General features: G+C 45.2%; 1 protein-coding gene across 1 annotated transcript in view; it reads right to left on the reverse strand.

The window, feature by feature from the left end:
* Positions 1-1,289: 1,289 nt before the first annotated feature.
* Pacrg (parkin coregulated) overlaps positions 1,290-26,831 on the reverse strand; it is a 452,266-nt gene continuing 426,724 nt past the window's right edge. The window contains exon 5 of the mRNA XM_057763180.1: positions 1,290-1,706. Coding sequence (XP_057619163.1) covers positions 1,546-1,706 — 161 coding nt within the window. The 3' untranslated portion in view covers positions 1,290-1,545. The remainder of the gene's footprint in view (positions 1,707-26,831) is intronic.

A 26,831-nucleotide genomic window follows, 5' to 3' on the forward strand; every position in this document is an offset into this window, starting at 1 on the left:
ACAGACTCTGGGGGCTCCTTGCGTTACATGGGCAATGCCAGGACCACAGCTTTGCTTGTCACTAGACCTGCAGTTATGCCTTCCAAATACCTACAAGTACCTTTGTCCTCACCTGGACCTGGTCTCTCTCTCCCCTCAGTGAGCTCCTAGAAGCAGGTGGCGGTACCCCAAAGCTAGACCCTGTCCCTGGCTGGTCCCAGGAAATGAACGATAAATTCTCTTGAAGAACTGGGTCTTTACTTTAGGAATCAGGAAGCCTTAAATAATTAGTACTAAAGATGAGGCCAGAGAGCACTGAGAGCAGGAACACAAGACCTTTCCCCACTTTTATGCAGAGATTGCGCTTTGCTTCAGAAGCGAGATACTCGAGGCTTGGCGTGTCTGGGAGGTGAAGCCATTTCTCAGGTGTGCAGCCCTTGCTACTGCTTTATGAAGTTTTCTGGGCTGGGTTTCAAGTGCCCCGAGCTTCCTGCCTGGCATGTCTGAGCAGCCATGACCCAAGGCTGACTGCTTTCCGGTTTCTCTTTGCTTTGCAATTTTTTTCTTTCTCTGCTGAATGAGAAAGTACATGTCCTTTGTCTTTTCTCTACTCAAAATTTCAAAATCCTGCCATCAGGCCCACAGAGTGAAACCGTGAGAACTGGGCAACCAAGAGGAAGCAGGGGTCAGGGAAGAATTGCTAGGGGCGACATCGATCCTTTCCAAGGGCCATTAAGAGGCACACAGCCATGTTCAGGGATGATGAAAAGCCCCAAACAAACTGCGGGGCAACATCTTGTCAACAGCACACCTAGCCTTGGGACGCCGTGAGATGTACAGCGGCATCCCTGCAATGGTGGAGCACGGAGTCCAGCCAGCTCTCTTTAGAACTGTGTTGCAAACGTAACATCTCACACCTAACCCTGACTCCAGACCCTCCCCAGACTTCTCACCTGCACCCAGATATGAACTGCAAAGAAGCCCAGATCACTAGTTGGCCAGAAACATTAATTACAGTTATAGCTGAGGTTATAACAGGCTGTGAAAATCTCCTGCTATAATTGGAATATAGATTCAACAGCTTTATCAAATGTCAAAGCGTATTATTCCACACAGCTGCTGGAGATGCACCGCTCAAGTGATGCTTCTCTTCCCTGACAAACACCTATTAAGCAGTCAGCACAAATTCTTCCTTACGGCCCCAGATATCACCCTCAGGGCAGGCAGACACAGCACAGCAATTGCTGAATCGCATATGAAAATTATAGTTTTATTGTCTCTACAACTGAAGGTTTAACTCGGACCCCTGCCTCCATCTGAGCTGGATAAAGAAGCAATTCTCCTTGTGGAAAAATAAGCACAGTACACTATTGTAATCTAAGAAACAGGCACTATTTATGTATCGGAAAGCCTCGCTCTCAATAGGGCTAACAGTCATAGGGCCCAGAAGCCGCTATGTTTGCAGCTGCAGATAAAGAGCTGTAGAAGCCACAAGTAACGAGATGCTAGGAGCAGCAGAGAGAGATAATTGTGGCACCAGGGAGAACCCCTCCCCCAGCTGCCCTGTCAGTTCAGCAAGCACGACTCGTAGGTGGGTACCATGTACTTGATGTTGATGAAGGCATCCTCCCCTCCGTAACGCTCGAAGGCTTCCAGGGTCTCCTGGATCAAGTCGCCGATGTTCTCCCTCTTCTGCTGGCTGTAGTCAATGCCGTCCCCGGAGTTCACTGGTTCAGGTAAACAGACAAAGAGGCAGTTATTTCTGTGTCGTGTCCTGAGAGCCCTACCCCACAGGTCAGGCATTTCCCGAGGGCATGTTAGGAGACACCAACAGGTGATGGTTTCACACTGTCTCGCTGAAACTGGAGGCTGGTGGAAACTCCACCAAAACACCAAATCTCAGGTGATGCTAATGCCATGCCTGAGAGCCTGCGGCAGGAGGATCACCATGAATTTGAGGTTAACCTTGACCAATAAGACCCCTTCTTTTAAAAAGTCAGCCAACCAACCAACCAACCAACCAACCAACCAACTGACCAACCAACCCATTAAAGAAATGGCAAGAGAAAACACCAAATCCCAGAGCTTAGCTGGTGAAAATCAACCTAAAATAAAAAAACAAATGTGAGAGAATCATGTCATGAGTCCCCTTTCCAGTCAGAAGAACTCTTTGTCACTGATCAGAGTGTTCCCTTGGGCCTTGGCTTTGTTCAGCACAAACAGAGGGTTGGACCGGGCAGGTAGCTCCATGAGGCTCACAATGAACAAGAGAAAGTTATACCCCCATGTCTCCACTACTTTGTGTACATGGCAAAGTCTTGCTTGGAGAATTACTTCCAATACTTTGCTGTGGCTGTTCCTGAATGACGTGAGATATTTGGCGACCCATCTTAGGGTCGTGACGGGCCAGGACGTTAGTGTTGCTGCCAGTGCTGGAGCTTGCAAGTTCAGGAAGCCTGACTGCAGCCCAGACTCTCACTGCCTGCAGCCAGCCACTGTGGCTGCCTTGCTGGTGCCAAGAAGGAAGCGAGTCCTAGATGGCCTTGGCAAAACTTAGATCTCCCATGCAATAACCTTGGGCTTCAGCTACTTGGACAGAAGGTTCCTGATAGCCCAGACTGTGAGATGTCCAGAGGAACCACAGGGCTGATAGAAGGACCCCCCTGGGTGCCCCCCGACTCTAACACTACCACATTTCTGTCGACGCAGTCATTGCATGCTTTCTGCCACAGCCACCCATTTCCAAGGGCTTTAGTGTCACAGTCCTTAGAAGGGAGAGATCATTGCACCTAGAGAATCAGCTCACATTGTCTGGTGACATAGAAAAGGCAACAAGTTGGGCTTCTAGGAGACAGGGGAATGAAGACGTGAGCTCAGGCCCGAGGAGCACAGCACAGCCTGAAAGTTTCCTTCTCATGGAGGAAGGATTTCTTCCTCCATACCTCAAATGCAGGCTTTAGATGTTTACCCAGCTGAAGGTAAAAATAGTGGGGGTTGAAGTGGGGCTTAGAACTTCTCATCCGGGTTGTTCTGGGACATTTCTAAAAGGTGGAGTAATGGCTCAGACCAGAGCAGAGATAACTACAGCCCCACACCGCGCAGACAGACACTTCTGTCCCTTGACGTTCTCCCAGAAACTTCCTAGAAGAACACACTGTCTTAGATGACGCAAGAAATACAGACTGCCATTTGGATCAGTTTGCTTGGCAGAAATGAAGGCAGGTAGAAATACAATAAATTTGCAAAAGCAGTCTTATAACTGCAATACATCTTAATTTATTCCGTAAAGTGAACTTACAAAAAAGGTTTACACAACCTTTGTAATTAGGTGATTCTCCCCACATCGTGGATACCTCTCCATCACATTGCAAACTAGATTTAAGACCATTTCAAGTTTGACTCACAAAGTGGCTGGTTATTCAAAATGTCAAACATATGGAACACATTTGTGAACATTGTTCAAAACAGTATTCACTGTGTGAAGAGAACGTTTATCACCAGGAGAGAAACCTGGTAAAGACTCTTGTCATAATTTTAAAGAGAGCGTAAATATCAGTCAAAACCACACAGGTGAGTTCATTTAAGCAAACAGGCTTTACCATCACCATTGTCACCATCATTACAGACTGACCTGGTGTACCCTGAGAAGAGAGGGTGTGGGTGGGAATGGCCACAGCAGGAAGAACACAAGTCTTCCACACCAGAGGGGCCTTCAGTTGAACTGGGAGAGAAGGAGTGAGGAGAAGATGCGTGGGTTGGCAGGGGTGGATGTGACTGCTATTTGACAGAGGAGGTGTGATGTAGGCCTAAGTTTCTCTGCTGCTGAGTCCTGCAGCTATTCTGTCCCAAAGAAACACACAGAGGCTTATATTAATTATAAACTATTTGGCCTATTAGCTCAGGCTTATTGCTAACTAGCTCTTTTTATTTTTTCTTTTTCTTTTTTTTATTGATATTTATTGAGCTCTACATTTTTCTCTGCTCCCCTCCCTGTCTTTCTCCTCCCCACTTCAATCCTCCCCCAAGGTCCCCATGCTCCCAATTTACTCAGGAGATCTTGTCTTTTTCTACTTTCTACTTCTCATGTAGATTATATCTATGTAAGTCTCTCTTAGTGTCGCATTGTTGTCTAAGTTCTATGGATTGTGGTTTGTTGACTGGCTTTCTTTGCTTTATGTTTAAAAACCACCCATGGGTGAATACCATGTGATAATTGTCTTTCTGGGTCTGGGTTACCTCGCTCAAAATAACGTTTTCTAGCTCCATCCTTTTTCCTGAAAAATCCAAGCTGTCGTTATTTATTTATTTATTTATTTATTTATTTATTTTGCTATGTAGTACTCCGTGTGTAAATGTACCACATTTTTCTTATCCATTCTTCAATTGAGGGGTATTTAGGTTGTTTCCAGGTTCTGGCTGTGACAAATAAAGATGCTATGAACATAGTTGATCACATGTCCTTGTGGCACAATTGAGCATCCTTTGGATATATATCCAAAAGTGGTATTACTGGGTCTTGAGGAAGGTTGCTTCCTAATTTTCTGAGAAATCGCCACACCGACATCCAAAGGAGTTGTACCAGCTTGCATTCCCACCAGCAATGCAGAAGTGTTCCCCTTTCTCCCACAACGCTCCAGCATAAGTGTTTTTGATCTTGGCCATTCTTACAGGTGTTAAGTGTCTTTCAGCCATTTTAGATTCCTCTGTTGAGAGTTCTCTATTTAGGTTTGTACTCCATTTTTTTATTGGATTATGTGATATTTTGATATCCAATCTCTTGAGTTCTTCGTATATTTTGGAGATCAGACCTCTGTCTGATGTGGGGTTAGTGAAGATCTTTTCCCATTCTGCAGGCTGTCGTTTTGTCTTGTTGACCATGTCTTTTACTTTACAGAAGCTTTTCAGTTTCAGGAGGTCCCATTTACTAATTGGCTAACCAGCTCTTACAACTTAAATTAACCCATAATGCTTGTCTATGTTTAACTATGTGGCTTGGTACCTTTTCTCAGTAAGGCATTCTCATCTTGCTTCCTTAGCATCTGGGTGGCGACTGACTCTCTCTGCCTTTCCTCTTCCCAGATTTCTCCTAGTCTGGTTGCCCTGCCTATACTTCCTGCTTGGCTACTGGCCAACCAGCGTTTTATTTAACTAATACAAGTGACAAATCTTTAGAGGGTACAAGAGCATTATTCCGTAGCAGTGTGAGGGGGGAAAAACAGTCCTAAATGAAATCAAAAGGGGACCAGGAAATAAGATAACAAAAGTCAGGCCAAGCTACAAGAAAGTGCAAGTGCAGTAATCCTTAGCTAAGTAAGTTTATCCTTACTTACTTAGCTAAGTAATAGCTAAGTGCAAGTTTATCCTTAGGAATGAAGTCAATGTCCCAGGAGTCCACCGTGAGTGGACAGAGTGTCCTAGGGTGTCTCTGGCTATTCTTTGTGTCCTTCTTCCTCCCAAGTGACATTCCTCATCAGTACCAGCTCGTGGACTTTCATATAGCTAGGGAGAATTAAGCAGGCTGTGCTGGGCTTAGACTGTCCAACCTGCAGCCCTCTGCTTCACGGACACCTGGAAAATAAAATTGGTGATGCATGGCCGTGACAACCCTGACACGGCTCCTTCTAAACAAAGATCCATGTATTAGCCACTGGTAAATAGCGCCTTTTGTTGTGCCCAAAAGGTCAAGGACTGAATGGGTCACAGGACAGGCACATTTTCCCGATGGCACTAAGGGGGTTCGGGAAGTCTGCGCACAATGGAGAGCTCCACACGCCCTGCTGCTCACTCCCTTTCACAATGCAGCAGCGACAAGCAACACTTTATTCCATGTTCTTACTTTTTAAAAAATGTTTAGCTGTAGGAGTAGCTCTGAGGCTGTTTTTGTTTCTCACTGTGTACCAACCGCAATGATAAAGGAACAGAGCAGAATAGAAGTCGCTTGTTCAGGAGGCTGTTGGAGTTGCGCTCGCTGTTTTGTGGTTGCAGAATGTGGATCGCGGGGGCAGAAGAAGACCAAAAGGCAAAACAAAAATCAGGAGCCTGCGGCTTGTTTTGCATGCTGCAATGACGACGGGCAGGCTGATGTTGAGCGCTGTTGACAGGCAGGTGATGATGCTGTCTCCATTTTGAAACTACGCCTTCTCAGTTTCTTGAGAAGCAGGAGTTGAGTTCCCTGATTTAAATGCAGACAACACTGCTGGAAAACATGTTTGTAAGAAGAGTTCACTTAAAACAACAACAACCACAACAACAACAACAACCAGGTGGTTATTTACAATCGTCAGTTCTGGTTAGGAAGATAGCATGCCAATGTACAAAGTGTGTGTGGGGGGTCTACAATCGCATGGAAAAGTTAACTTTTATTTATAGATAAACAGGTAGGGCTTATATGAAGGGTATGAGCCAGGCTTTGGGCCCCATCAGAACGACATGCAAATAGTTGAACAAGGGGTGAGGAATGTCCTGAGAGATGCTAGCACACAGGAGGCAGGTGACAGCCTCCAGGAGGCAATTCCCAGTTCCAAGTTATTTGAACAGTGTTTAGCATTTTGAATGTTGACTGTTCTCTGATTATCTGAGCAATCTGCTTCAGGATTAAACACATTCAAACTCCTCTCTAATCCATGGAGGTGGTCCTGCCCTGGATACTACTTCCTGTTCCTCTTCAGGTCAGAGCAAGACGTGTGTGTACTCCCTCTGTGCCCAGGGATAGCGTCTTCCTGGTGAAAGAACTCATTTCGTGCCTGAGCAGTGGTTAGCCCTTCACCAAGGGCCAAGGCAAAGACAGTTACACGAGACATTTATGTTACACACAGAAACCTGCTGCTTGCTGGATGCTGGCCACAGCACACAGGGATCATGTAGAATTTTGGTAAAATACCTCCAGTGTGATTTCAATTTCCAGACTGTAGGAGCCTCATTCTTTCTCTTCATTTAGCTGCCATTGTTACACAAAAAAAGGAGCACAATCCAAGGCAAGATTCAAAGCAGGAAGGAAGGCCAGTTCTGCTGGAGCGAACACCTTCTTCTTAAGCCAGGTTTGGGATCGGCTTTGAAGCCTTGCGCCTCGGTCCTGAGCCCACCCTTGGCCTTGGCGGCAACCGTGGCTACTGCTACAGGGTGTTCTTTGTGCACAGGGAAAGCTCTGCTGGGCCTGGCAGGATGAAGGGACGTGAGAAGACATCAGGTCCTTGCCCCCGGTGGCAGGAGAGTTAGCCAGCTGGACAAGGAACTCTCATAGGTCCACTCTTCACACAGGACAGATGACCTGTACCTGTGGGAACACGTGTGTCCCACGAAGCCAGACCTCGGTCTCCCTTTTGCTGTCCACTGGACATGGGCTCTGAGAGAACTCTGCCCCATTTGTTTTAGCTAGGTGCCCAAGGGCGAAGCAATAAAGAACATGGGCTTGGTTATTGGGCTCATAAAGAGTTCAGTTCAGATTTGTTTTTTTCTGCTTTGAATGCTGTTTTTGGTAATGATCTTTAATGGAAAATGGGAAGAAAGTCTCATGAGCAGTCACAGCCCCTGTTACTTGGAAATAAAAGGCTTATTTAAGTCAAGAGAAATATATAAAAAAAGACAAAGGCCTACTTCAGGTCCTTCACCATCACAACGAGAGAATGAACTATGTTGATTCTTTTGACGTTGACTGAGGAATAAAGAGCTCCACCCCAGGAAAGGAGCCCCTTTCACCTTTGGTAGCTCTGACACACCATGGTCTGGGGCTGCGGGAGTGTGGCCCTCAGGAGGGGACAAGATCACACAGCTGGAAGCAATGTTACCATGTGATGATGTCAAAAATATCTCCTGCCCCACCTCCACCTTTGGGGCTACAATGCCTCATACATTCTGTAAGGGTCAGCAGAAGATGAGGGGCAGAGGGATGGCGAGACGTCTGGCTTAGCAAAGACACTTGCCACCAACCCTCTGATGACCCGGGCTCCGTTCCTGGAACTGGATGATGGAACGAGAGAACTGACTTCCACAAGTTGTCCTCTGACCTCTACGCGTGCCACGGCAAACATTTACCTCTACACATGAAAAACAAAGCAAAGCAAAACAAAAACTAAAGTTGAAAGTGAAAACTAAACACAGTAAAAATGCTAAGAGAAAATAAGAATAGAACTCCAGATGAGGGGAGACTATGACGATGCCTAGACTTTTATTGACAATCTTCCTTGCCCAATTTGCTAACGTCTAGAAATTCTGGATTTATATAACTCAAGCCTAACAACAAAGAGATTGGTAGCCCATTAGGTAACTGAAGAAACCAGGAAGTAAGCCAGGGATAAAGAGCAGAGCAAGCACACAGGGCTGAGCTGGCCTTCACGCTGGGCAGCACCGGCTATGGGGACAAGCAGGCTTATGCACGCCAGAGACTGAATGACAGCTGGAAAGTGAGGGCTTGAATGCAACTCCAGGCCAAACAAGATCAAAGCTGCCCCAGTGAGGGAGTTCTCACCAACACCAAACGAAATGCCAAAGGACCTTTGAGCACCGAGGCCCTGGGTGGCATACTCAAACTCTTGTCTATTGTGGCTGGGTGAGCTTGCTGAAGGAACACGAAGCGGAGTTTAAAGTATGCCAACAGAACAAATATAATTGTTTCTGGATCAGAAAATGCATCCGTCTGGTTCTCAACAAACTCAGAAGTTCCTGTGATATATCTGGATGTGGTGGCATGCACTTGTAATTCCAGCACTCAAGAAACAGAGGTAGAGGCTGCAGGGATGTGAGTTCAAGGCCAGGCTGGACATTGAAGTTATTTATTTATTTATTTATTTATTTATTTATTTATTTATTCTTTCTCATGGTACCAGTTACAGTTAAAGCTGCCCTCCTCCTTAAGTGACTTGTGGTGATGTCATCAGGAGATAAAGAATGCCCAGGGTTCAGGTGCAGGTCTCAGCAGGCAAGTTGGGCAGACTCTATGGCAAATGCCACTATCAGAGATGTTTATTTTGGACACTGAACCACTGTAGATTTTCTGTTCTATGCTTCTAAGTGGTACTTTGCTCCGGGCTTGCTGGATTTAGCATTGGAAGATTGAGAAAGCCAGAATAGCAATTTCCTGTTTGTGATAACTGCTACTTAAGGGGGTATCAAATTTTTAAAAAGAATTTTATTTAAATGATAACTCACAATATTAAAAAATGCCACTAAGATAATATAAAGTTTATGAGTTTAGAAAAGGTGAATTTTGAGTTACTTTTCCTTTCTTTTTAGATGAGATCTCATTATGTTGTCTAGGATATTATTTATTATTTAAAATATTTTATCAATTCTTTGAGAATTTCATACAATGGATCTTGACCACATTTAATCTTCTTCCTCCAGCTCTGCCCAGGTCCATCCTCTTCCCTACCTACCCTACTTTGTGTTCTCTTTAAAATACACTCACACACAATACACACACACACACACACACACTTACATGTGTGGTCATCTGCCAGGGGTCATACTTTAAAGACTTACAGAAAGCTGACTCACTCCTCAGTTAGGGATAAGACTGCGTGTCTACCTCCCAGTTCCATACTGGGAGTTTGTCCTTACCCACTGTGTGGAGAGGGCATTAAATCCAGTCAGAAAGTGGTCGGTTAATCCCATGACATTTGTGTCCCCATTGCTCCAGTGGGCATGTCTTACCAGACCAGTCGTTATTGTAGTTCACAGGACTCACAGATGGGTAAGACTGACATAGATTTTCTCTTCCAGCAGCGTGCCTAGCCCATGTCAGCATCACGAGACAACTAGTCCACACAGATGGAACACCATGAGACAACTGGTCCACACAGATGGAGCATCACAAGACAACTGGTCCACACAGATGGAGCATCACGAGACAACTGGTCCACACAGATGGAGCATCACGAGACAACTGGTCCACACAGATGGAGCATCCTGGTTGAAGCACCAGAAGGATTTCTCTGTCTTATGACTTAAGTAGGGTCTTAAGTCATAAGGTCTCTGTTACTCTGCCCTTCCACCTCATTTAACCCTTTCTGTCACATTATCTCTCCTCCCCTTCATACAAACTCTCTCCTCTCCCTTGGAGACCCCCTCCCTCATGTCCCCTTACTAATTTTCTGACCTCTATGGGTATTCCATATGGACTATGATTATGTATTAGACATGAAACACACATGTTTAAAGATCAAGATAGCACTCGCAGATGAGAAAAAACGTGATATTTGTATTTCTGAGGCTGGGTTACTTCCCTCAGAACAGCTGTTTCCAGCCCCATTCATTCATTTTTCTTAATATCTGAATACGACTCCATTGTGCTGACATACTATGTTTCCATTATCCGTTCAACTGTTGACAGACATCTAGGCTGTTTCCATTTCCTGGCTATTGTGAGCAGAGCAGCAGTGAACATGCACGAGGAAGTGTCTCTCTAAGAGGGTTTGGAGAATTTTGGGAGCGCACCCAAGAGTGGTTCAGCTGGATCATGTGATAGCTCTGTCTCCAGCTTCTTGAGGAACTTGCACAGTGATATACAGTTTGCACACCTGCTAGCTGTGTGTGTCCCCTTCCTCCATGTTCTTACCAGCATTTGTACTTGGGGGAAATAATGCTATTCACAATAGCAAAGTCAAAATACAACAAACAACAACAACAACAACAACAAAAGGAAGGACAATAAAAACTTTAAGACACTGAAAAATGTTGAAAAGTTACCAGAAGAGGAAAGGTCTCCTGTGTTCATGGATTGGTAGGATTGGTATTGTGAAAATGGCCATTCTACCAAAAGCAATCCACAGGTTCAACTCAATCCCCATCAAAACTCAACACAATTCTTCATGGAAATTGAAGAAATAATCTTAAATTTCATATGGAAACACAAAAGACCCAGGACAGCCTAAACAACCCTGAACAATAAAATCAGTGCTAGAGATATCATGACCTCAGATTTCAATTATGCTACAGAGCTATAGTAATAAAAACAGCATGACATTGGCATGAAAATGGACATGAAAATCAATGGGTTAGAATTAAGGGTTTACATTTAAGTCCACATCCCTAAATCTACCTGGTTTCTGACAAGGAAGCCAGGAATATACCCTGGACAAAAGACACATCTTCAATAAATGCTGGTCAGAGTGGATGTCTGCAGGTAGGAGAATGTAACTAGAGTCTTGTCTCTCACCCCTAACAAAACTCAACTACAAATGGATCAGAGATCCCAGCATAAGACCCAATACCCAGAATCTGACAGAGGAGAACACAGAGAATGGTCTTCAGCTCACAGGCGCAGGAAAGGGCTTTCCAAACAGAACCCTGGTAGCTTAGGCATTAAGACCAACAACTGATAAATGGAATCTCATGAAAACAAAACACTTCTGTGTAGTAAATGACAGCATTATTTGAGTGAAGAGGCAGCTTGCAGATTGAGAACAAATCTTTCCCAACTATACATCTGTATTTGAATAGTATCTAAAATTTTAAAATATTAAACAAAGTAAAAATCAAGAAAACAAACTACCCAATTACAAAATATGACATGGAACTAAACAGAGTTCTCAAAAGATGAAACACAAATTGTTGTGAAGTATTTGGGAAAATCCTTAATATCTTTGCCATCATGGAAATGCAAATACTCGGGAGGCAGAGGCAGGCAGATCTCTGGGAGTTCGAGGCCAGCCTGGTCTACAAGAGATAGTTCTAGGACGGGCACCAAAGCTACAGAGAAACCCTGTCAAAAAAAAAAAAAACTACTCTGAAATTTCTTACTCCAGACAGAATGGCTAAGATACACACACACACACACACACACACACACACACACACACACACGGCAGGTTTTGAACACCAAGACTTAAGAGTCTCTTCCCTCAGCCTCCTGTGTGCTGGAACAGCAGCAGGCACATGAGTCCTTTTCTCTTTTAATTCCAATTACAAAGGAGGAGAAGAGGATGCACACAGATGTACTTTATCTGTTAAAAAACTTTCAGTAACTAAAGTATCAAAATTTGATTTTGGCAGAAGTCACTCTTTATTTGCTATCAGATTGGTTTCTTTTATCCAAATAGCTTTGTCTGTTCTAGAAGGAGAAAATCTTTTCTGGAGTTTGGATAATTATGAGGTAAATGAGTGTGAGCTCTGGTCTGATCATCTCTGAAGGTGATGCAGAAGCAAGGAACTGGAGCAAAATTCTTCTCCACACAGATTTTACTCGCCACCCTGAGGGAGGGGTGTTGGCTTTGGGGCGGTGATTCTGGGCTAGAGGCCACACCCAGACACTTTGCTTCCCTTGAAGACTGCACCCTGAAGGATGTCTCCACCACGGATACTTCCAAGGCCCTGGTTTGTGGTGTGTGAATCCAAGCTGCCATGGGTTTGCAACCAAAAACTTTTAATAACCAAAGCAGCTGGGATGCTGGAGATGCCCAAGGGCTTAAATCCTTCAGTCTTCTCAGATCTTGTTGACGTTAATGAAATTCACAAGGCCTCTTTCCTCTGAAGATGAAAGCTTTGAAGCAAACCCTGGGTGCCCAGCTGGAGGTCCCACTATCAGCCTCTCCCTGACACCAAAGCTGGGGACAGAAGCAGGAGGCGGCTGAGCCATCAGAGGGCTCCTGGAGTCCCCTTGTGTGTGCTGAGCAGTCACCAGTCACTCGTGGAACCGGAAATACCATGGGTCTTGGCCAACAGCCAATTCAATACCTAAATCTCCCTCCCCTAGACACCGGGTGCTTCTGAACAACGGTCTTTGCCCAACATCAGCAGAGGCCTAATTGCCTCAGTTCGGGTGCATGGGAGAGGACACTGCACCCCAGAGAAACAGTCAAGGATAAAATGCCTCAGTAACTGGGGACACAGGAGAATCCAGGAGGTGCTGTGAGGGAGGAAAAACATGATCAGAACATATCGTATGGAAAAATCATTTTTCAATTAAAAATCAAATTAGCAGTAATTTCGCAGCCGTTTACTCCAGAGAAGGCTGCTTTTCTTCAGCCTTGGTCACTGCCTGTGTGTAAGAAGGGCTGGACCTTTGTCCTCTCATCCTAATACTGCTCTTTATATTTCAGCAGGACTTTGGACAAACACCGTGAAGTGGCCTTTATTCAACAGACAGCTCCTATGATCACAGCTCTTCAAAGTCACTCACAAATACCGTCAACGGCAAGTTCAGTTTTTGCATCAAGTTCTGAGAAAATCTGAAGGGACCAAATGTTTAGAAAATCAATTCTAGTTAAGCAAAAGAACACTGTCAAAATTCAAATGACTTGTTGACACAATGCCGAATGCTATCTGAGTCCATGATTTCAAGTCCTTATGGCTTATTCATCCTTAGTATAGCATAATCTTTTTACATGTCCAGTTGAAAATGATTTGGTCAAGACAAGAAAAAGGTGCTTTGGAGTCTTCATTGATTAATGACTGTTTCCATGTGGATATCATACTGAGAAAAAAAATAGTTTATCCCGGTCTGGGATAAAGTTATCTAGAGTCTGTAGCAGTGACGTGAACAGAGTTCAAGCCCCAGAGGTGAGAAATTATCTCTTTTCCTACGTGGGCAGCATGATTCAGTGAGAGGATGTATCAGGAAAGACGGGAGGTACAAATTCTCCACCCCACAACTACTCCCCATCTGCTACCTCTGGAGTAAGAAGACCAAGAGCGCGGCATCTCTTACCCATGGTGGGTCTTTTAAAACAACAGCTGTGTGAGCCAAATACTACTGCCACTTCCCTCCAAGGAAAGGAGCAGCCATGTCTGGATAGGTGAGATGGCCGAGCCGTGACATAAGCCGGCCGAGGTGACAATGAGGTCCTGACAGGGAGAAACAGAGCAGCACTCTGCACCGCGTAAGAAAGATGACAGGAAGGTTTGCGAGAGGGTCCAGGTGTCACTTGTCACCGCAGAAGGCTGTGAGGTTGAGGAACACCTCCTCCCCAGTACAGCAAAGTGCCAGCCCCACAGAGTAGGCATCGCTGCCCCAGGGAGGGCCCAGGTGAAGACGTGCCAGCAGGTACCGGACCTGCGGCATTGAATTTCCCTGGTATCCCCTGTGTGGGCGCTGGCACATCTCATCCTCATGTCGTAGGAGTGCAGTCACACACACTTCACTGGGTCACAGGAAGGATGGCAGGACGAGGGCTGCTGTTTCAAGGACTGTTTTCAGGGCGACGAATCCATGCTAAGCATGGAGAAACTGTAGGATAAGTTTCACGCTTTATCTTCCCATCTTCATGAGCATTTATCAGGGTTGACGTGCCTTTGGACGGCCTGCAGATGAGGAGGGATTATTGCTGCTCTTAGAGGCGTGTCTAAAGAACCAGGTGGGAAGCTGGGAAGAGGGAACCTTCTAGGGAGAGGATTGACCTGTCAATACCTTTCAGAACAAACACAAAAGGCCACACTCAAGTCTCAGGTGTTGGGACGTTTCTGAATCCATGTTTGGGGTTCCCAGGCTCCCTGCAGGACGCTGTTCCTCCTCGCTCTCACCTGGCCCGCCATGCTATGTGGAAACCTCAAGGGGAAGGAGGGCACTGACTTTGAGCACTGGGAAATCTCTCTTTTTCGCAGTGAAACAGAGTATCCCAGTGACTTTGTTAGCACCCTTTACTCCGGGAAGCAGAAAACACTGGATTCATATGGAGCTTGTAATTAATATTTAAGTTTTGCTTGATTATTTTTTTCTCAGAGTCACTTGATCATTTCTAGTCAGTCTGATGAAAACTAAAGCAAGTGATTTTTTGGGGGGGGGGTTGGGTTGGTTTGGTTTGAAAGAACTTATAGACGGATACTCAGGAATGACGCAGAGCTTCTGGGACAGTTGTAACTACTTCTGGGTTGATGCTGGGAGCTGTCGCTGCCAGCCTGTGTGGCAGACGTTAGCATCATCCTTCATTTCTATGAAACACAAATGATGCTATATGCAAGCCGCTCCTCAGCCTTGTGTTTTTGTTTTTTTTCTCTGTAACTGAGGCGAAAAGGTGAGAAAAGAGACACCAGATTCGGAACAAATGCTATCCTTAAATGCAGTAGGCTGAGTTCTCCATGATTTGATGTTACGACTTGTGGTCCCAAGGACTTTCATCTAGGGCTGGATAAACAGCTTAGTTAGCAGAGTGCACTGTTCCAAGCATGGGAACCAGGCAGTCCCCATCTCCTAGAACTCATGCAGAAAGAGCCAGGTGTGGCCACAGTCCTGGTGTTAAGGAGACAGAGATGGGCGGATTATGGGGCTCATCAGCCAATCCAGTGCTAGGGAGACAGAGATGGGCGGATTGTGGGACTCATCAGCCAGTCCACCCCACCCAGCCTTTCTTGTGAGGCCCAGGTCAGCAAGAGACCTTGTCTCAAAGAATGAAAAGCAAAAGGGCCGGTGGCACCCAAGGAACGAAACTGGTGGTTGTCCTCGAGTTTCCACATGAGTATGAATACTTATGTTCCCACATGCATGGGCCCTCACAGATAAATACATATAGAAAAGACTTCCGTCTTTGTAATGGACTCAGCTCCCAAGACCTCAAGCTCCGTACAGTGATGCAGGGTGAGGGAACCCTGTAGGCGACAAGCCTACCTCCAGGGCACAAAGTCGGAAGCTAAAGATTTGCAGGTGTGATGCACGATTTGTTCTTCTTAAAAAGATTAAATAGATAACTCGGTGATTGTACTTGGATGGAAAACCCACGTTATGCCGCCCTAGCCGTTCTACGGGTTAGGCTGTGCTTGGGTTTGTGGGCTGCTTGCTTGAAGAACCTATTCTTTGAAAGTTCTGAGATGTATTTATGAGAACAGAATTTGAATAGATTTCCAAGCCATTAGCCAGAAATTTTATAGAGTGGGAATATTTCACATCAAATGAGCTCAATTAATGCAAAAATTATATATTTAATGAACAAATCGAAGCAATCTGCTGTGCTAAACTGAGCTAACTACTATAAGCAGGACAGAGTTAACACCCTCCAGCCGCTATAAGTGTCTCAGTTAAAAATAACCCCGAAATCGCTTTCAAAGCTCTAGCCATCAACTTTTATCAGCTTCCACATTGGTGAGCAAAATGTGGCAAGGGACAGTAACCAGTTGTCTCAAGGCAGAACCCTGGGGCTTGCCTAACAATAATGTTCTTACAAGCGTCAAGGGCTCTGCTAAGTCCAAAGTCTGAAGACACATACACACACACAGACACACACACGAAGAGAGAGAGAGAGAGAGAGAGAGAGAGAGAGAGAGAGAGAGAGAGAGAGAGAGAATCTGTGTGTGTGGGGGGGGAATTAAAATGTGACCATTTAATTTGCCACAGCAGAACTGGATCTGCACAAGAAAGGACCCTAGAGCTTGCTGGAAGTGTTGAGGAGTGGAACACGCTGGCATTTGAGACTTTTGAATAAAGAATGTTTATTTGCCTGAGCTACATTTTTATCTCCTGAAATTCTTGAGCTCCGTGTACTTTCATCTGAATCAGGGCTCTGTCTAGATGAGTGGGGACAAAGACAGCATGGAAATAAAATGATAGTTTGGTGGGTGGTCAGGAGGGCACAGACAGGTTTGTTGTTGACCCTGCATGGCCCTGCCTCCAAGCCCTGCTACTAATTCTCTCTGAAACAGCCTGGACACCACACCCAAGGTTGGCAGCAATGATAAATGTGTCTGCATGCTGTGTCTGTGATGCTGTAACAGCCGCTGAAACATACTGACCATCACAGCTGCAGCACACACCTCCTTCATTACATCAGATTATCTACAATGTAGCTCTTCTCTTGGACAGGCAGGGAGAGACCCCCCCTGAGCATCAGGCAGTCTACTTCTTGCCTTAGTGTATGATAAAATAGGCTCGCTCTGCCATCTCAAAGGGTTGCAGTGATATTAAAACACGGCTATGGGATCCTTGGGGCATGCTGAATTCAAGGGCAGTGTGACCAGACTGACCGCAAACACGGTGTGATTGCCCGTGCCATGCACTGTTACTGGGAAGCCGTTTCTCTGTTCAGCCCAGGTGATCTGAGTCCCTGGCTGTAGGACTTTGGGTGCCAGCAGCTTCTAGTTTAAGCTTACACTCGGTAATTTCATCTTCCTCCAGATCCAAGTCAGGTCAGGACATTGATGACCCCATTAGGACACAGATGGAGACCTAGATGAAAGCCTCACCAGATTTCTTGGCCTCTTCCCAGAGGCTCTCAGTGGGGACCTAATGTTCTTCAGCTGTCCACTCTAGGAGCTACCCTGCTCTGGTCTGGCCTAGGAAGCATTCTTCCCCAGGGGAACTCTGCTCCCACACACATTCCTGTTATTACTGACACTGACTTCTAACTCAAGGGTGTGCTTCTATGATGGTGGCTTCTTAGATCTGGGCCCTGTGTTTTCACAGAGATCTTCAGCTCAGAGAGGCAGTGCCTAGACATTCTCTCATAGGAAACCCTGCACAGCAGGAGCAGGGGTCACAAGTATTGCAGACACATGGCCTCCTAGGGTTACAAGAGAAAAAAATGGGTTGTGGCTCTCCTGTCACCAGAGGCCAGGAAGTCTGTCTGTGCAAACACTCTACCTCTGGGCCCACCTTGTGCAATCCATTGACTTTGGGGTTATCTTTTAACTGGATTGTCTGTTAAGGAGAACATAAACACCACTGTTAATTTCATTGGCGTGAAAAGTGTTAATTTGTTAAATATATACAATCCCAGAACACTGCAGTTGATAGTCTCGAGTTGGCATGTCTATGCTTTGCAATATATAGGCTCTTTCAAAGACAGAAGCTGTCTAGGACTAGCGCCCCTGATGTCTGGGAAGCAGGAGCTAAATAAGGCCAGGAGTTAGAGCAAGAGATGGCACAAGAGGTGCTGGAAGCTGAACTTGGATGGGGTCGAAGCTAAGGCTAGTTTGCTCTGAATGACCAGTAGCAGGGGAGACTGAAGTTTGCTATTTATCTTCAGGCAGGGAACAGTGCGGACAGCTGTAACAGGAGCCTCCACATAAGTCCACGCCAGCAGCCTCAGCCTGTGCCTTAGTGTGACCTCTGGTGGGAACAGGGTTGAGTTGGTATCCTTTCAAAGCATCCATAAGCATAGCTGGCTGGGCAAGGGTGACTACCTCCTTAGTGCTAACAGGGGGAATGTAGACATTTCTGTATAGAGGAAGGCTTTGAAATAGGGAGAGTGGGGAAATGTATATGTTCCTGTATAAAGAAAGGCTTTGGAATAGGAAGAGTAGACACCAAAGTTTGAAACAAATTGAGAAATCATTCTGAATTTCTTATTAACACAGGGTGATCAGAATCAAAGTCAGCTCGATAACTGATACAGCCATTTAATGAACTAAGGTAAAGGATAGACCACTCAGCACAGGCAATCTTTGGTTCAGAATCAGCTCACCCTTTAAATCTCTTCATTATCTCTTATGTAGTTAGAACCTGTTAGAAAATGCTGTATAAACCGAGATAGAGCAGGCCGTTCACAGATCTGGGTGAATCACTGAAGTGCCATTTCTCACATGGAAATACTGGCAGGCCTAATTACTAGCCTATTTGAGAGATCATGCTACAATAAAATGGAGAGAATAAATCTTCAGGCTGCATGTGTTTCCACCTGACCCAGCCATTACCCGAAAACTGAGTCTGTCAAGAAACCATCCATTCACCCTACAGCAGAACTCCAGAATGGGACCCTCAAACAAGCCCAACACAACTGTGCTGTTGGACGAAACCACTCAAAACATTAAGCGCCCCAAAGCCCTCTTACAATTGTTCTCTGCTGGAAGAACTCAACCGGCTCATTTTTAAAATCAGTTCTACTGATCTCTTGAAGAACCTGACATCTATAAGATGACGAATTAGAAGTTCCACAGCCCGTTAGCCCACGGCATCTCTATTTCCTGCAAGCGTGAAGCTGTAAGGGCCTCACAATAGGCTTCCTCAAGACTCTGTCTCAGTGGGTTATGGTCGGAATGGAAGGTTCCAGAGCACTGACGGCTGCTGTTCTATGGAGGGTGGAGGGAGGCTAGGGACGGAGGGTCGGTGTGCCGCTCAGAAGAAAGGGAGAGTGCTCTCCTAGGCTTCGTTGAACAAACTGTTCTGACTGGCAGAAGGTCTAAGACAGACAGCTATAGGCGCGCATCTTGGGGCCGGAACTGACCCTCTGAGGGTACATGGCTCAGAGGTTTTGTTATTTCTGAGGGTTTGGCAATGAAGATGGTGATGGTGAAAACGCCGGCACGGACCACTCTTTCAGGTATGTTAGAGTGCTGGTTGCAGGTTAGATAAAGCCATGCGTGTGAGCCGATGGTGAAGCGTGACCGCTTGTTGCCATTTATTGGAGAGGATTACTATAAGTCAGCGCTGGGCCTCACAGGTGGCTGCTAAGAAGGTGAGCTAACACTATTCTGATGCTTGACAGGTGACAGGGTCCTACGTCCTTCCACTCCTACTAAGGTGGATCTGAGAAGCTTGCTGTATGCTTAATACTCTTCCAACCACACTCACACTACAGACGAGCAACTGTCAGAGGTGAGCTCGAACCAGTTTCCATCTCACTTGCCTCCATGCCCAGGAATCCCAAGGTTAGTGTGGCCCTTAAACTCTTCCCAATGGACTCTGTGCACTACTGGCTGTTGGAAATATTTGGGTTTAGGACATTCTTCCCTCTGTCTTCAGGAGGGAACAAAATGGAGAAGAACAAAACTAAAACAACGAAACAGTTGAAAATGGAAAGCTAGTAAGATTTTTGATTTAAAAATATGCACATTGCCTACAGTACTAACAAAAGCTCATTCTGCTTTCTGTTGAATCTGATAGTGCAGCCTATATTCAATTATTTTTGACTCATAAACCTGACCTAAATTTCAACCCTTACTGTGTTAAGTGTCTGAGTGCATTTTCCCGCTTGATCTCCCTTCTCTCTGTAATGAGACATATCCAAGCGTGGGTATGGGGATCCTTTGTAAAAGGATTTGCTTTTAAATTTTCTGAGTGTGCATGTGTATGTGTGCCCTTGTACACAGATGTGAGAATAGGTGTCTACAGAGGCCAGAGTTGTGGGCTCCTCACTAGCTGGAGGTTACAGAAAGCTGCGAGCTGCCGCACGTGGGTGCTGGCAGCCAATCGTGAGTCCTCTCTGAGAGCGTCCCGCACTCTTAGCACTGGTGCCCTCTTGCCTGCTCCTTTAACCTTGTCTGATGTATCTCCCACAGGCTTCTCGGTGGGGTGGGTTATTTCTTTTGTCTTAAAGACGAGGGGTGTGCAGGAAGGAAGGCCAGGTCTTTCTACCAAGTACAAAATGTGAGCGGCCATATGCAAAATGGCTAGTGTCGTTATTGGTGTTTTTGCCCATTTGGTTCTGATGTGTATATATGATGGCAAAATAAATAATATAAAAAGATAGAGATATCACTTTAGGGCCAGTAAGGCAGTTGGGATGCTAAGAGGCACTTACTGCTAAATCTAATAACCTGGGACTGATCCCTGAGACAGTGGTGGAAAGAGAGAACTGGACCCTTGAAAGCTATCCCTGACACCCCTACACACATACACAGCCACCACATGTACATGCATGCACATACATGACAAATAAATGATAATCTGTGTTCTAAGCCTCACTCCATCAATCATCTCTGGCTTCCAAATCATCTACAAAATTAATTACCAATTAATAACTATATATTGTAACCCCGAGTCACTGTTACTTTAAATGTCAAAACAGAAATGGTTGTCATAAAATTTATTGCAAAAGAAAGAAAAAAATTTACACTTGCTCCTTACAGAAAATTTCCTTCTTTTCCAGGCTCCCCAGTGGCATTCTTTTGCTTAAGTCACCATTTTACACATGGGCAAAGTAAAGACTGACCTTGGCTCCACTTTCACTGACTGATTTCAAAAGTAAATTTAGTGGTTTTTTTTTTTTTTTTAAGATTCCTTGCTTTTACACAAAAATTATTTGTTTTTGGGTACCACCAAGATTAAGTCTACAGATTCCCCCCACACTGTAATATGTTTTTTAATGGTTTTATAAAAGTATTACCGTAGGGGATACAAGATAATATTATGGTGACATAATTTGTTTTACTGTGTGCAATTTCATAAAAACATATATAAAGCAATATTATAGCAGATTAAGTCTCTTATATGAGATTAAATTCTCGTTAATATATTTTTAATGTTTTATGAAAAATATTTTAATACGAAGAAGTACAATTTCTTCATTTATTTTCCTACAATTGCATTTTTTTGTTTTAGATCATTTTCATTAAAATGCTTTTGGTTTCCTAACCTCCAAATTTTTTTTCCTTAAAGAAATAATTGGGTCATTTTCTGTAATGACTGCTGGAGGTCTCAGACTAGAGACAATCTCAGCAAAAATAAAAACTAGGGTGGAACCGGAGGGTCAGAGAGTGTTAGCAGACATTAATACTGGACCGAGATTAAAATGTTAGTGATGTCTTTTGCTTACTCATCTTTTATATTTATGGTAACAGTGTTTCTTGTCTAGACTGCAGCCTCATAAGAACACAGCGCTGTAAGCCTATGTCTTTCCACAGCTCGTTTTCACACGCTGAATTCTCAAGGTTTCCATGGTGACATGAACTAGATGCTTATCTTGTAGTTTATAGGTCTTCTTAATTTCTAATTCTTTAGGTGAAAGTTACAACTTCTAGTCACAAGTCCTGCTCACCTCATGGATCAAGGTTTAGGGGACCAGATCACCAGACCTTACCTAAGTTACCATCTCTACAGACCATGGTGGAACTGACACCATCAGGGACCTATGTGTGTGTGTGTGGGGGGGGGGGGGGGAGGCAGGGCAGCTGTGGCTGCAAGGTCATTACATCAGAAGCAGGTGTGGCAAGCTGGAAGTTACTGCTGTGTTGATGGTTGCCCTCTGGGCCTTCTGGAAAGTTTTTATTATTTTTAAATTTTATTTACTTCTTCTTGTTGTTCTACTTATTATTAGAGCTAGTATGCAGACAGGAACTGCCTTTAGGTCTCTGGATGTCACAAACTGCAGAGGTAACTTTGATGCTCACCCTCTGCAGAGTCGCCTGCTTGCTTGCATGCGTGCACGCATGGCTTATGCCTATGTGTAGAATGCTATAATGCTTGGCAGGAAGGCCCGGGGCACTTCCATTTAGCCTGAAGTCAGTGGCTTATCAGTGGCTGCTATGGACAACCTCTGTGTTATTAAAATCTCCAAAGAACAGAATGGTCACAGGGCGTCCTTGGCCTCCTTGCTGGCAATCTCACATCAGAGGAAAGGAGAAGTCTCCCTAGTAGGCTGGGAAGAGCTAAACATTTGGGTGGCGCTTGATTTTTATATTGGGATAAATTGATACCTGCTTCCACCTTTGGAAACAAAATCCCTGCAAAAACATGAGATCATCTTCTCATATCAGAGTGACCTTGCTCTTTTATACTGATGGTTTACAAGAAAAGGCCAAAAAACAAAAACAAAACAAAAAGTATATTTTTTTCCTGGAAGAATCGAAAGAAACCAAGATTTTAGTTTATCTGGCTTAGATTGTTCAGTATTATTGAAGAATATCAAGGCAGCAAACAGTCAAAGAGCATAAATATTTCTGAATTGTGCGTTATTTAAAAGCAAACACTGGCCCAATGGGAGTTTCCCATGATGCCTTCTCCCTCGTTTTGAATTTACTGTTTTATTGTAGTTACCCAACAAATGCTGTTGCACAAAAGAAACATTTTGCATACTGAATCCCTGTTACCAAAGCTCTAGGTTTTGCCCCTAGCTAAAGTGTCATGGTGTTTGGCTCAGGGGTCACGCTACCTTGGCTACCAGGTTGGACCCGTGTGCACTTCTGCTATACACAACTACACCTGGCTGCCGTGGAGATGCCTCTCTCCACGGCCTCTCCTGTCCTCTCCATCCCTTCACGTCCACCCTTTGCAGCTGCCAGTCTGCATGGACTCAGCCTGCCTTGCATCTCTCCACTAGGGCAAGCACTGGATGTGTCCCACCATCTATGCATGAACCGTAGCTTCCTAGGCCTGAGAACTCTGAGGTCATTCCTGTCTTCTACGCCTCCCTCTCAGGAGCCTGAGGTGCACCAGCTGCTCCCTAGGGACTCCCACCTTCCTGTTCATACTTCCCTGCAACTGCCCACTTGTCTGCACCCCTTCTATGAGGCTGGATCATCAGCAAAGTCGCTCTGACCCCTTAAGCTCATCATCATACGGTGTTCTGGTGTCCCTATCGCCTGGTGCAGAAAAACCCAGCTTATGGTGCTGAGGCTTGGATGTGGTGTGACAGTCCCCCAGGGATCTGTGAGTTGAAACACCTGTTCTGGGAGGTACTGAGACCAGGGAGACTCACCCAAGTATGGCACTCAAGTGTTGAGACGGGGAAAATCTTAGCACGGGAATTAAGATAACCTGAGTGTGGAGCCCCAGGTTTGAATCCTGGTATCGTATAAAGAAGAAGATTCTCTCTGTCTCTGTCTCTCTCTCTCTCACACACACAGAGTCCTTGTCTTGCTGGTTTGCTATCTCTAAACTCAGCAGGTAAGAAGGCTATCACGAGAAGTAGCCCCTTTGACGTTGGATGCCAAGAACTCTGAACCAGCATCAACTTATCTTCTAAAGAGTAGGTGTTTTGCTGCTGTAATCAACTGACTCTAAGAATGTCTCCTATTCAAGCAGTGAAGTTCCAGAAGCTGGGAGCCGCCTCTGAGCCATCCAAGGGTGTCCGTGGCACCTGTGTGAACTCAGTAGATGTGCAGGCGGTGACTGCTGGAAACCAGGCTAGAGAATAGAATAGTGTTGCTATTGCAGGACTGTAGGTGTGGGCTTCAGTACACAGGACAGGGGACAGCCTGCCCCCAGAGGAGTCATCTGTGGATGAGGCAGGATGAAAACCAGGATTAGAAGTCCTGACTAGGATGCAGCCAGGATCTCAAGGATTTTGGACAAAATCTAGGCAGTTAACTTCCTGGAAAGCAAGCCAGTGCTGGAAACAGGGGCAACTACTTCTTAAGAAGCTTTGATCAGGAAAGGGAGAGTCCAAAGGGAAACACCGGAGCAGAGAGGGGAGCCCTGTGGACCCTGTGCTCAAGAGACAGACTGCTCAGGTGTGTCTGACTCCACCCATTTCAGTGTCACCTGTAAAGGACCACTGTGTGCTCCTCCTGTGAGCTGTGACATAGTTATAGTGCTAACATCTGATGAGAAATATCTAGTGCCAGGTGGTGTGTGTGTGTGTGTGTGTGTGTGTATAAAGCTATACACACACATATATAATGTATGGAGTAGTATACTTACACATACATAAACCATATATATGTATATATGCATGACTCAATCTTTGCAATCGATTTGTGAGGCATCATTCTGTTTACCCCCCTTATTTAGATTTTAGGTGATAGAATATCAGAGCAAGAAGTGATTGCCCAAATGTGAGTGGGTAGCTTGAGGCAGGCCCAGAGGCTCTCAGACCCTCTTCCTAGTGACCGACTTCCCAGCCTGCTTCTTCGGGCTCCCTCTGTGCACTGCTCCTGAGACAGAATACAGCAAGAATGTTTAGAGCCAGGCGCTGATAAACAGTGTGGGGGTCTTGGAAAATTCTTTCTTACAAAGTAGATTCTGAACACAACCTAACCCTATTAAGATGACCACTCAGTGGTTGCTGTGTGTGTGTGTTCGGAGTTTTAAATCATAACTGGGTATGGTCAAAGTTGGGAGCACAGCTTGGCTGCCAAAACCACCACCTTCCACTTTCTCCTCTCCTACCTTGACTTACCAGTTGAACTTGAATAGCAAGTCATTCACCTCTGAGCACCTTCACTTCCTCACAGAGAAAATGGGCTCATAACAATGCCCTCCGGGGACTAGAATAGGGTTATCTGGAACACCACCGCACAATGCTGAGCCCAGAGTGAGGACTTCCCAGTGGACACACTATTATTACTGTAGCTGCTGTTTATGCTGGCACCATGTTGGGGTTATTTTATATAATAACACAGAAGGACTGAATTAATTACAAGGCAAATATAATGTCCACCTAACTATTTCCAAGGTCATCTTGAGTCTTTAGAAACTAATAACACAGAAGAGGAAACACTGAGAAAGGCAAGTTAAAAACTATTTCCACGAGAAAGCTGAAGCCAAGTGACTGTGAGAAATACAAGCACTATTCGACTCTGACGATGGAAAGTGAAGTTTGGGCGTGGTTAGGAAAAGTAAGTACAGAAAAAAATGATACCTTTTAGCCAGTTAGGTCTGACGTCTACTCAAGACAGTGGATCAAAGCTGCACTGGAGGTTTGGGACAACAGTATGTGCCCTATACACACAGGATGTGGTGATCTGTGAGCTCCCTCAGGATAAACGACAGAGTTCAGTTCTCCACCATCAGTAACGTTTCCGCAGCTTTCCCAGCCTTCCCTATTACTCCAGCATTCTGGCTGGGAGTGGCCGACAGTGGAGGGATGACTTTTTATCATTGGGTTCTAACCCCACTGCTCAGTGCTCATGGCTTCTCTCTTCATTAAGGTGGCTCACAGACAATCACATTAACAAAGAACCTAACCCTTAGCCCACTTCTGGATTCCTAAGGAAGCATTGACGACTGCCCTCATTCGCATTCAACAGACTCAGGTCATTTTAGCCATCCCATCCGACTGGTTTGCTCCTGCTGCACTCTGGGATGGTAGCTAGAAAACTCTACTTCAAAGCTTTTGTGGAAAAAAAACAACAACAACAACAACAAAAAAAATTTTCCCCCCTCTGGGGTGCGGGGGCTGGACTGGGACTGGGGAGATGACTCAGTGGGTGAAATGCTGACTGAGTGGGCATTAGGCATTCATTTGAATGTTCCACATCCATGTAATAGATAGGCCTGGTGGACCGTGTCTGTAACCCCTGCACCAAGGGGGCAGAGACAGGAGGGTGCCAGGGCCTTGCTGCCAGTTACCCAGATGAGCTCCAGGCTCAGTGGCAGACTGCTTCTAAAAATAAGGCAGGGGATGATAGCTATAAAAAAACAGTTGACCCTGACCTGACACTGACCTTTGGCCCAGATGTGCCACCAAGGAAAACACACCTGCACACGTGTACACACACAGGCATGCACACACTCCCCTGACAAGTTCTCAGTTTATTATTTTCCTTCCAGACAATCAGAAATGAATCTTAGGTTAAAATTCCAGAGAAAATGCTTGTAACATTGATTCAGTGTTGCAATTCTGGCAATGGGGTGTTTGCAGCTGGGTGAGCTCTAACATGGCATCAGCTCAACTCCTTACTCTTCATCTGAGCGATTCCGTTTAAACTGCCAGGCAGAGCAAAGGGGTTATCTGACAGCAATGGCTCAGGGGAGCTGGCTTTGGGCTGTCACCTTGAAACACCAACTCCGACTCTGCCGTTGTCCTGCACGACAGACCTTATCATCAATAGCTGAAGGCATGGCATCAAGACAGAGCAACTCTGACAATTTTAGCCAACAACACAGTGTTGGCAAGGTTCATGGCCATACCCGAGTTGGGGGCAGGGACCCGTTTCATGCCTACCACTCCTGTGTCTGCTGTTAGGGACACAGGAAGGAAGGACCAGGACAGACATGAGCTGTCCTTAGCACTCCAAGTTCACTTTTCTTGACACTAAAGTCCAGTATGACCCAGCAGGCAAAGCAGAGGACAGCTTCCCTTCCCCTCTCAGGAACTGGAATTTCAAGTGGAGGAGATGGAAAGGAAGAAAACTCCTGACCATCTTAGTATGATGCAATGACCATCATCATAGGCAACACAGTTTTATTTTGAAGAGTAAACTCTAAATATAAAGACGACACAGGAGAAACATTATTTGAACAATGTCTTAACTTTATGAAGAGAAGAGATAGCGCCTGCAGGCCCAGCCTCTTCAATGGTTGCCTTAATTTTAAAGAAAACATCAAAGAAATA

This window comes from Chionomys nivalis, chromosome 2, assembly GCF_950005125.1.
Source record: "Chionomys nivalis chromosome 2, mChiNiv1.1, whole genome shotgun sequence".
Classification (NCBI taxonomy): Eukaryota; Metazoa; Chordata; class Mammalia; order Rodentia; family Cricetidae; genus Chionomys; species Chionomys nivalis.